Raw genomic sequence first — 12,393 nt, forward strand, 5'->3', positions numbered from 1 at the left:
AGATATCGATGACGCAGTCCACTGTACAAATACAGCCATTCTTTCAGGAGCTGATGTAGTAACCCTCTTTCCCTCAGGCCTGCCCTAAAGGAAGACGGTACCTAGGTGGTCCTTGGAAATCACAGAGGCCACTCGAAATCATTAGCGGGCACTCCAGCAACATAAGCGGCACCCACCATTGGAGCACCTCATTGCCTTTAAGTCTTTAAATATGTCTGCTTGTGTCTGTATATGTGTGGATGGATATGTGTGTGTGTGCGCGAGTGTATACCCGTCCTTTTTTCCCCCTAAGGTAAGTCTTTCCGCTCCCGGCATTGGAATGACTCCTTACCCTCTCCCTTAAAACCCACTTCCTTTCGTCTTTCCCTCTCCTTCCCTCTTTCCTGATGAGGCAACAGTTTGTTGCAAAAGCTTGGATTTTGTGTGTATGTATGTGTCTGTTTGTGTTTCTATCAACCTGCCAGCGCTTTCGTATGGTAAGTCACATCATCTTTGTTTTTAAATATATTTTTCCCGCGTGGAATGTTTCCCTCTATTATAACAAAACATAATTATATAGTGTTTACATCACATTTACTGTCTGTGACAAAACTACTGTGTATATTCTTTGTTACAGAATTGCCATAGTAATAAGGAAAGAGAAACAACATTCTAGTTAAGTGAAATTTATATTAGTGTGGATGGTTGAATGAGGAACTTATGAAAAATTGAAAAGTGTCATTGTGTGACTTCAGGAAGACAATAATTGATTCTCCCATCCATTGTAAAGATGAAGGAAACCTGTGTTGCGTAAATTGTAGCCTTTGTTCCTTACACAGATTTCTGGGTATGAAATGAGACAACAGTCAGATTGACACATTTTTTTTTCTTTTGAAACAATTAATATAGAGAAATCATCCCAGCACTGTTTACAAAAAATGGGACCAAAGTTGTTGTTCTGGTCTTCAGTCCAAGGACTGGTTTGATGCAGCCCTCCATGCTACTCTATCCTGTGCAAGTCTTTTCATCTTCGAGTAACTACTGCAACCTACATCCTTCTGATCTGCTTACTATATTCATCTCTTGGTTTCCCTCTACGATTTTTGCCCTCCACGCTTCCCTCCAATACTAAATTTGTGATCCCTTGTTGCCTCAGAATGTGTCCTACCAACTGTCTTATAGTCAAGTTGTGCCACAAACTCCTTTTCTCCCCAATTCTATTCAGTACCTCCTCATTACTTACATATCTACCCATCTAATCTTCAGCATTCTATTGCAGCATCACATTTCAAGAGATTCCATTGTCTTCTTGTCTAAACTGTTTATAATCCATGTTTCACTCCCAAACATAGCTACACTCCATACAAATACTTTCAGAAAAGCCTCCCGGACACTTAAATCTATATTCGATGTTAACAAATTTCTTCAGAAACTCTTTCCTTACCATTGCCAATCCATGTTTTATATCCTTCCTACTACGACATCATCAGCGATTTTGCTGCCCAAATAGCAAAACTCATCTACTACTTTAAGTGTCTGATTTGATAATCTAATTCCCTCAGTATCACCTGGTGTAATTCAACTAGATTCCGTTATCCTTGTTTTGCTTTTATTGATGTTAATCTTACAACCTCCTTTCAAGACACTGTCTATTCCATTCAACTGTTCTTCCAAGTCCTTTGCTATCTGACAGAATTACAGTGTCATCAGCAAACCTCAAAGTTTTTATTTCTTCTCCCTGGATTTTAATTCCTACTCCAAGTTTTTCTTTCGTTTCCTTTACTGCTTGCTCAGTATACAGATTGAATAACATTGTGGATAGGCTACAACCCTGTCTTATTCCCTTCTCAACCACTGCTTCCCTCTGGTGCCCCTCGACTTTTATAACTGACATGTGGTTTTTGTACAAATTGTAAATAGCCTTTCGCTCCCTCTATTTTACCCCTGCCATCTTCAGAATTTGAAAGACAGTATTCCAGTCAACATTGTCAAAAGCTTTCTCTAAGTCTACAAATGCTATAACATAAAGTTTCCCATTCCTTGACATATCTCTGTAAATGTAACTACATTTCTACAGAATCCAAACGGATCTTCCCCGAGGTCGGCTTCTACCACCTTTTCCATCCATCTGCAAAGAATTTGTATTTGTATTTTGCGGCTGTGATTTATTAAACTGACAGTTCAGTAATTTTTACACCTGTCAGCATCTGCTTTCTTTGGAATTGGAATTATTGTATTCTTCTTGAAGTCTGAGGGTATTTTGCCTGTTTCCCCACAACTTGCTCACCAGGCAGAGAATTTTGTCGTGGCTGGCTCTCCCAAGGCTATCAGCAGTTCTAATGGAATGTTGTCTACTCCTGAGGCCTTTTTTCAACTTAGGTCTTTCAGTGCTCTGTCAAATTCTTCACACAGTATTATATTCCCCATCTCATCTTCATCTATGTCCTCTTCCATTTCCATAATACTGCCCTCAAGTACATCGCCCTTGTATAGACCCTCTATACATTCCGGCCTATTTGCTTTCCCTTCTTTGCTCAGGACTGGTTTTCCATCTGAGCTCTTGACATGCATACAGGTGGTTCTCTTTTCTCCAAAGGTCTCTTTACTTTTCCGTAGGCGGCATCTGTCTTATCCCTAGTGATATATGTTTCTACATTCTTATATTAGTTCTCTAGCCAGTCTCACTTAGCCATTTTGCACTTCATGTTGATTTTATGGCTGTTTCATTTACTACAATTTTATGTTTTATTCTTTCATCAATTAAATTCAGTATCTCTTGTGTTATCCAAGAATTTCTGCTAGCCCTTGTCTCTTTACATTCTTGATCCTCTGCTGGCTTTGCTATTTCATCTGTCAAAGCTACCCATTCTTCTTCTACTGTAATACTTTCCCCTGTTCTTGACAATCATTCCTTAATGCTACCGGTAAAACTCTCTAAAACTTCTGATTCTTTCAGTTTATCCGGGTCCCATCTTCTTTAATTTGTACCTTTATTGCAGATTCTTCAGTTTTAAGCTAAAGTACATAACCAGTAAATTGTGGGCAGAGCCATCATCTGCCCCTGTAAATGTCTTGCAATTCAAAATCTGGTTTCTAAATCTGTCTAACCATTATATAATAAATCTGAAACCTTCCGATGTCTCCAGGTCTCTTCCATATATACAGCTTTCTTTCGTGATTCATAAACCAATTGTTAATGATGATTAAGTTATGCTCTGTGCAAAATTCTATCAGGCTGCTTCCTCTTTCATTCCTTACCCCCAGTCCATATCACCTACTACTTTTCCTTCTCTTCCTTTTCCTACCATCAAATTCCAGTCCCCTGTGACTATTAAATTTTCATCTCCCTTAACTATCTGAATAATTTCTTTTATCTCATCATCTGTGGTGCTAGTTGGCATATAAGCTTGTACTACTGTGGTAGGCATGGGCTTTATGTCTATCTTGCCTGCTATAGTGTGTTCACAATGTTGTTCGTAGTAGCTTTTTATTCAGTATTAAACCTACTCCTCCATTACCCCTATTTGATTTTGTATTTATAACCCTCTATTCACCTGACCAGAAGTCCTGTTCCTCCTGCCACCAAAATTTATTAATTCCCACTATATGTAACTTTAACATATCCTTTTCCCTTTGTAAATTTTCTAACCTATGTGCTTGATTAAGGGATCTGTCATTCCAGGCTCTGATCCGTAGAATGCTAGTTTTGTTTCTCCTGATAACGATGTCATCCAGAGAAGTCTCCACCAGGAGATCTGAATGGAGGACTATCTTACCTCCAGAATATGTTACCCAAGAGGGCACCATCATCATTTTACCATCCAGTAAAGCTGCATGCCCTTAGGAAAAATTACAGCTATAGTTTCCCCTTGCTTTCATCCGTTCACAGTACAGACACAGCAATGCCGTTTTGGTTGACGTTACAAGGCCACCTCACTCAATCACCCAGACTGTTGCCCCTTCAGCTACTGAAAAGACTGGTGCCTCTCTTCAGGAACCACTCATATGCCTGGCCTCTCAACAGAATTAAGAGGAATAAGGAAAAAACCTTCTGAAAACCCATATTGGATGAAATACTGCAAAAGCAAATTGAAGAAATTTGTAATGTGGAAGCCATACCCAAAGACTGGTGAATAGCGTAGATCTGTCCCTTGTGCAAGTGAGGCAGCATGAAAAGTGACAGCAATTACATATAATTTACACAATTTTATCATTTGCCACTCTGGAGTGATCAAAAGGTAATTAGCAAAGAACTTCAGGAAAAATTGCTCAGTAACCAAATAGATCCACAACCTCAAAACATTCAAAAGTATTGTCTGTTTAGCTCTAAACAGTGTGTGTCAGCCTTTGACATTAACAGTTTGACTCTTTATATTATGAGGCCAATGTAAATTTGGGGTTGACCTGAAACAGCATACCATAATTACAGCCACCCTGGTAGACACAAAATACAAGATGAGTTTCTAAGGGTGTCGATTTTATTCCTTTGACATCAGAATACTAGTGCAGCAAGTGGATGACTTGTCTGTGCTGCTTTTCATCCAAACCTGATAAATAAAAATAACATAAGACAGCTGCATCCCCGGAAAATGGGAATGAAATATACTATTTTGTGTCTTATCCTCTCAAATAATGTAGAAATTGCTAGGATCCAAATCAACCTGCTAAAGGAATTTGTGGAATGAACTGGCACACACACATTCTTAAAAAGACCATCATCAAAGATCCCCTTTAAAATTCCATGCATAATGCAGGTACATCAATATATAACGCCCCTTATAATAGTAAGTTTGTTGGAGGTACCCTTTCACGGGGTTTATGACTATGATTGTGTAATTAATTGAGTATAAGGAATCAGACTATTACTTTTATCTTCAAAACACAACATGCAGGGTGACGATTATTGAACTATATGAAATAAAATTGTAATAACTTCTGAACGGTTTGTGTTGGGTTGTTCAAACTGCACAGTTGGCCACGGTGCATGATGGGAAATAGTATGCACATGCGCCTTGTGACTGTCGGCCATTTGCACATGAAAATGTCACTGTACAACTTGCCTGAGTTTATAGTACCAGTGAAGGCTTACTACGTGAGCAGTAACAGCCCAACTGTGGCTCAAAGAAAGTTTGCAACTGAGTTCAAGATGAAGACAGCAGGTCCAAGTGTGCTAACTATCAAGAATTTGATTTGGAAGTTTGAGAGAATGAGTAGTGCTCGTGATGACGGTGTTGGCAATGTTGGTCATTCAAAAAGGGTGAAAAGTCTGAAAACATCAAGAAGACATGTGCTGTGTGTCAAACCAGCCCCAGGAAATCTATCAGACAAGTGGGAAATAACTGGGAGACACTGTGACAAATTATTGTTAAAAATCTGCATCTCCTCACACACAAAATTCAAACCCATCAGCCATTAAGCCCCAGGATCACGAACAGTGGTTGTGTTCTGTCAACACTATTGTCCAGAGAACTGCCAAACAGGACTTTGGTGTGAATATGATTTGGTTTAGTGACGAAGCCCACTTTCATTTGGAGGGATTCATCAGTAAGCAAAATTGGTGCATTTGGGGGACTGAGAATCTGCATTTCACGATCAAGAAGTCTCTTCACCCTCAATGGGTGACTGTGTGGTATGCAATATCCAGTCACGGAATAATCGGTGTGATATTCCTTGATGGCACGGTGACTACCGAACAGTACGTGAAGGTTTTGGAAGATGATTTCATATCCATTATCCAAAGTGACCCTGATCTCAACAAGATGTGGTTCATGCAAGATGGAGCTCAATCCCATCAAAGCAGGAGAGTGTTTGATGTCCTGGAGCAGCACTTTGGGGATCACATTTAGGCTTTGGGGTACCCAGAGGCTACTGACATGGGCCTCAATTGGCCACCATATTCTCGGAATCTGTAAATATGAAACTACTTTTTATGGGCTATATTAAAGAGAAGATGTACAGCAATAAGACCAGAACCTTGCTGAACTGAAAACAGCTATTCAGGAGGTCATCGACAGTATTGATGTTTGGACACTTCAGCGAGTCAAGGAGAACTTCGTTATTCATCTGTACCTGATGATGGCAGGCATATCGAACATGTCTCAACCTAAATCCTGTAGTGATGTTTACATGTTGAGTAAAGTGTGTGCAAGCCTTAGTTTGTAACTAATTTACATTTTTCATATAGTTCAATAAATGTCACCTTGTGTTTTCTAAATGAGAGTAGAGATTAGAGTACAGTATTTGAACATTCATTTAGCTGGTGTTGTTATTTGTAAAGAGGTGAAAAAAATGACTGGCAGTCTAAGTTGGACATATAATTTTGAAATAAGTGTTAATAATTTTAAGCTTCAGAGATTCCTTCTAACATTTATCTCTTAGAAAGAGTTTTGCAAAATCAGTCATTAACAAGAGCTTCTATATAGCACTCTACTATGAGGTATTAACAGACTAGTAAAACTCTCCCTCACAATAAGGTTTACCAACTGAACAGTCTAACTTTGAAAGAATGTTTCTCTTACAGTATCTATTCAGGCTATGATCAAATGTGTTTCTAGAATAAGGAGGCCCTTTCAGTAGGTACATTTACTTGGAAAGCTCTTAAAGCAAAATTACTTTACTCAAAATTCAGCTTTTTATCAATTCTTTGTTTAAGACTGGTTTCATAACAGAGTGGAATAATATGTTAGTTATTTTTTCAACAAGTAAATTTTCAGTTCAGATTGTGAAATCTAAGAAAGCAATCTTTCTTAAATTTGGCTAGTGATTTTATTCCTGTTTTAAGCACTTCAGCTATTACATCATTATAATCATCATAATCACCACCATCATTATTAACAAAACCAAAATGCCCTTTAAAACTAGATTCAGTATTGTGGACACTCAGCATAACATCAGGAATTGGGAATAGGATCTGAGCACAGGTTAAATGCCTAAGGTCAATGACTGTTTGGTAACACATGAAATTTAAATTTCACAAATATATTAGTTCACAATAAAGGAGGTACTGATTCATGGATGGCATGTATTAGTATTGCGCAAGTGTGATTCATCATGTAAGTTGCTCTAATGTAATTCTGCTTTCTGGAGCTTGCACAAACATTCCATGTTGTAGTAAGGTGGTAATGCATTCATTTGGGGCTCATTTTCAGTAGATTTGCAGATAATTACCCCTGCTTCTGCACCAAGATGTTGACAGTCTAAAGGCTAGTGACTGGCTGGTGGCCATTCTGCTCTTGGTGCACTGTCCACCTCCTACATGCCTAGGGTCTTCCCTCCAGCTTTTCCTTCCTTAAAAATACATTATTACCTATCAATCCCTGTGTACGAACCATTAATAGGACCAACATTTTTTCATACATAAATAAAACAAAAAATATTCATTGCTACAAATATTGAAAAATATATACATTTATGAACAGACAATAATGATGCAGCAGTTACATTAATGGCATAAATTGTTGGTGCTACAGACATAGTAGAAAAAATTAAGTATATTGGTAATATCGTTATAAAAACAGCTTGACCATGAATATGCGAAGTTGCGATGACCTCTCTCAGCAGAATATGTAATTATACAACAGTTTTGAAACCATTAGTTTTGTAAGTAAGTGAAACCTTGTTCTCGGGTGGCAGTAAAGGACAAAGTGTACAGTATCATTAGAAGAAAACTGGGATCCAATAACAAGAATGGCATTCATGAAAAAATATGACAAAGGAATTTACAATAAAATATATAAACTCATAGGGATGATACGCGAAAGACAAGCATGATGTTCTGGTCAGCTGAAATGAGTGGACAGAATTAGGAAAACTATAAAGATGTTTAGACTGTTTCGGTATAAAACCCTAAACCACAATGCCCTGGTTTACAAGCACCGAAGGAGGCATCCTATAAATCTAGCCTGAAGATGCTTTTGACAGATATCTCTTCCACAAGAAGATAGTGAGAAACAGGCTGAATTGAAACTAATGACCAAAAACAAGATGTGAAGTGTGAACAAACCATCTCATGAACATTGCAGGAATGGTGTGTGTAGGAAGAAGCAAAGCTCACTGCTTGTGAAAACGTTATGTAATCTCGTGAAATCAGTTCTGCCAAACCAGAAAAATTACCCTGTTGGCATTTTCAGTGATATTTCCATAACCTATGATTGTTGATTTATTTTACAGAAGTACCAGCAGCAGATGCTTTTTCCCTGTTAATGTGCATCTTTACTCATCCTACATCATTGAAGGCTCTCCTTGATGATGGAATTTACGAAATATGATGTGTGAATGAATGAATGCTGTATGCAAAAAGGATAGTGTGGTCCAAGAGCCCCTCAACAAATAAATAATAAAAGTATAATATTTGAATATGTCTGTAACAGATAAATAAAGTATTAATGTAACAACATCATAAGAGGCAAAACACAGATAATACTGTTCCTACCATGTCATGAAATGGTTGTACATGATGGAATGACATCAGGGACACTGCTAGAATGTAATGGTACCTGCTAGCCCAGAACCAAGTGAAACCGAAGAGGCCACTTTTCACCAGTGGAAGGACGATGGTTGAAATTGCTGACCATTTTACTTGTTTCTCTTTTTTCTGCACTTTTTTGTGTAGATATCTACAAAGAGGTCTACTTTTAAGTCTAAGCTCTTTTTCATTCTAACCAACAAGTCTTAGTCACTAAAAATTAAACCTTTTTAAACTAATTTTGCACCTGGCATTTCTAGTCTTGTGTGAAGGAAGTTCATGTTTTGTGATAAATTGTACAAGATACTATAGTGTTTCTATTTGTAAAACTATGTTATGGACAAACCCATTATTTTCAGTTGATATTGACAATGTGTATGAGGATGCTGAAGATGTAGAAAGGAAACCAAGGTCATCGTCTTCAACTTTAACTTGGAAAAAGAAGGGGAAGCATTTGTCATCGTGGTCCATAGATGTGAAATTTGCATTCCGCATAAGTGCCATATGCCGCCTGAACTGCGATGTAACACGAACAGAGGTAATGTATGTGCGTTAATATTTTGCATTATTGAAATTCCTTTTTAGTGGTAAGGATTTGCACTATTGACACACATCTCTATTAAGAATGGTTGACTGTTGCACATTAGAAGTTTTATTTACTGTTTTAAGTTTGGATGAATGAATGAACAAACTTTTGAACTTCTTGAAATATACTGTTCATTAGCACAAGCTATAACTTGTCAAAATTCAATAGAAAAGCAGTGCCCATCATTCTAAAAGCTTTGTGTGATAAGTGTAATCTAGCAGTACATACTCTTATGTAATGGCACAGCAATGGAAATTACAGAATGAAAACAAACTAACAAAAATTACGAAAGGCAACTGCTGACCTGTAGATGAATGATACATGACACATATCTATGCTCTTTATCAGAAAATTGCAACAGTTACGTGGTTCATTCCTTTTCTAATGGTCCCCCTCCTACACATCTCCTCCCCCACCCCTGCCCCCCTTCCTCATCCCCCTCCTTCTCCTGTATTGTAGTGTTGGACACAAGATTCTCATCTCATCGGTTTAATATTCTAGCCTTTGAAATGATTCCCCAATCTCTTTTTTTGAGTTAGATGTTAATGATGACTGCATCTCTGTCAGTAATTGACTTCTTCCTCAATGTTGCCATTAATTAACTTAAAACTCAGCCTCTGATCAGCACAAAATGTATATGTGAAACGTCTTCTGAAAAGTTTCAATCATATTAAAATCTTCCTCTAAAATAAAAAATATGTCCTGATACTCCAGCAAAAGTCACCTGTAGTTGAAGAATTCCACAGGCCTCATCTAGCTTAGAAGTCAGCAAAAATAAATGAGAAAACCATTGCTAATTATTACAAGGTAAGCTTTAAGTGCCCTGAAATGAGAACCACTTACTTGTGATCAGTATAGATGTTTATTGTCTACATCATGACTCTGATAACATTAAAAATGTCACACCAATGAATTAATAGCAAAATTATACAACACTTGTTTATTTTAACAATTCTAAGAATGTCCCAGGACAGTGAGTGTATGCTTCTCATTGAGTGATGGAAATTAGTGGGGCATGCAGTTAGTGACCAATTGCTTGTTGTGGCTCAGTCAGTGGAGGCATCACATGTTCTCCCAGTACTCAGGAGTAACTGAAATACAGGACAAATGATTTTTCGTAGTAACAGAAAAGTGCAATACTCCTACTTTAAAATACATTAAATAATGATGAAACCTTTGGCATGTACATTCAGTTGGCGGCTCCTGAAAAACAGGTGCCACAAATGAATTTGCTACACTACACTTTGCATTGACGTACCCTAAAAATATATTGCCTGTTCTCCATTAGAGAACATGGTTTTCTTTCTCCAGTTTATATCCATCCAGCTGATGTGCTTTTCAGCAGTTGAAGACAGTATATAGGTACCAGAATATCCAATTGCAACAAAAAATCTAGCCTTTGTGAAAGTGTCTCATTTGATAACTGACTACATAAGGCAGTGCGTACACTATCTGCTTGTGCATTTTTGTGGGGTCAAAATGATCCAAATTTCATACTGAAAAGCTTTTGTAAAATGATTGAACCTCCAATGGAAAAATTTGGTCAACTTAGTCAACTCTACTTTCTTTTGTTATATGCATTTGTAGTACTTTCAATATGTATTCATACATATCATGATGTAATTCCTCATGTTCAGACAGTTATGTAGCAGCCCTTCTTTCCTACCAGTTGTTAATGATTACTGGTGCTAGACAACTGCAGGTATACCAGCAAGTCAATAGTTAGGAAAATATTACGTGAGGTCAAATAACTGATTTGGAGCCACAAACATTAAAACAAGAAATGGCATTTTAATTCTTTAGTTTCAATTAAATGAAGATGTAAGTTAATTGCCCTGTACAGCTCAGAGTGCCTGGTGTGGTTGAAATGTTAGTTGTGAAGATAATAGCATTTTGCATCACTTATCACTCACTGATAGTGATTCTTTGATTTCAGGTGACAACTGCCTCTGGTTCTGGTGTCTTAGACACACAAGGTTATGATAAACACCTGCCTTTCTGAAAAAATTAAATATGTTAATAATGCATATAAATTTAAGTGCTAGAAAAAATATGGCTGGAGTGTAGTCTTATTAGAAGGTGATATCTGGACAATAAACAGTGTAGATGAGAATTGATTCAAAGGTTTTGAAATGTCGTGTACAGGAGAGTGTTGAAGACTCGATGGGTAGATTGCATAACTAATGTAGAAATAACTGAATTTGGAAGGAAAGAATTTTTGGCATATCTTGACTAAAAGAAAGATGTAGGTTGATGAGACATATCCTATACACTAAATAAGTTTAAATGGGTGTGGATTGCAGAAGTTATTTAGAGATGACGAGACTTGCACAGGATAGTTTAGTGTGGAGCACTTCGCAAAACAAATCGTGCTACTGAGAACCACAACAAAACAACAACAACTCGCTTAACGACAGATTCACAGATTGTTGTAACACTTGACACTCACAGTTGCATCTTTTATGAATTTTTATGAATCCTGCTACTTATTCTCTCTCTAGTAAATTGAACACGTTCATACTATTTCAGGTGGGAGTGCAAGCAGGCCTCTTTCATGGAGGTAAGTCACTTGCTGAGCCGCAGAAGACAAGTGAGAAGCAAGTGTCGAAGGATGGGGAGTGTGAGTGGGAGGAGGATTTGCAGTTTGACATACAAGTCTGTAACATCCCACGAATGGCACGTCTCTGCCTTGTTGTTTATGAGATCTCAAAGACTGCCAAAGGTTCCAAATTTCGCAGATTAAAGGATTCAAAGCAGGTAGGTCTCAAGTATTTTTTATTTGATAACAGGTATTACAGTTTGTTGAACTTTTTTTAATAATCTATGAAGATCATGTGTCATAATGTGTTACACAGCTTATCTTCCTAATGGAAATAAAAATCATACATTACACTGGTTGCATGTAAACTTGTATTGCTCCTTCCTTTGTTATGCTTTAATTACATTTCTGGCAAAAATGTTACTTACTGAAAACCCTGGATTTACTATTTTTTTAAAAGTTTACCACACAAAAATGAATTCTAATTACAATAAAACAAAGACAGAAGAAAGCTTTCATTGTGAACATCAGCTAATTATTCTACACTTACAGATTGTGAGAATGAGTGTTGAGTAAGAGTATAATAGATCAAAGTCCCTGCTAATTGAAAGAGGGCTATATAAAGGATGAGGAGACCAGTGTAACAAATATTAGAAAAAGAGTAAATAAAAATGTAGTTAAAACATCAACCTTCGTTCTAATGTTCCATATATTTATACCTTCAGAGCTCGCAACAGCAAGATTCATATGCCTAAAGTCAGGCTGTACGTAGAAAATTCAACATACCATTTTAATGGTTTGACCACACAATACTAGTCTCTATAT

At 37.3% G+C, this 12,393-nt stretch overlaps 1 protein-coding gene across 1 annotated transcript in view; it reads left to right on the top strand.

The window, feature by feature from the left end:
• LOC124787959 (phosphatidylinositol 4,5-bisphosphate 3-kinase catalytic subunit delta isoform) overlaps positions 1–12,393 on the top strand; it is a 169,439-nt gene that overhangs the window by 45,458 nt on the left and 111,588 nt on the right. The window contains exons 6-7 of the mRNA XM_047254963.1: positions 8,803–8,981; positions 11,559–11,786. Coding sequence (XP_047110919.1) covers positions 8,803–8,981; positions 11,559–11,786 — 407 coding nt within the window. The remainder of the gene's footprint in view (positions 1–8,802; positions 8,982–11,558; positions 11,787–12,393) is intronic.

Source organism: Schistocerca piceifrons, chromosome 3 (genome assembly GCF_021461385.2).
Source record: "Schistocerca piceifrons isolate TAMUIC-IGC-003096 chromosome 3, iqSchPice1.1, whole genome shotgun sequence".
Taxonomy (NCBI): Eukaryota; Metazoa; Arthropoda; class Insecta; order Orthoptera; family Acrididae; genus Schistocerca; species Schistocerca piceifrons.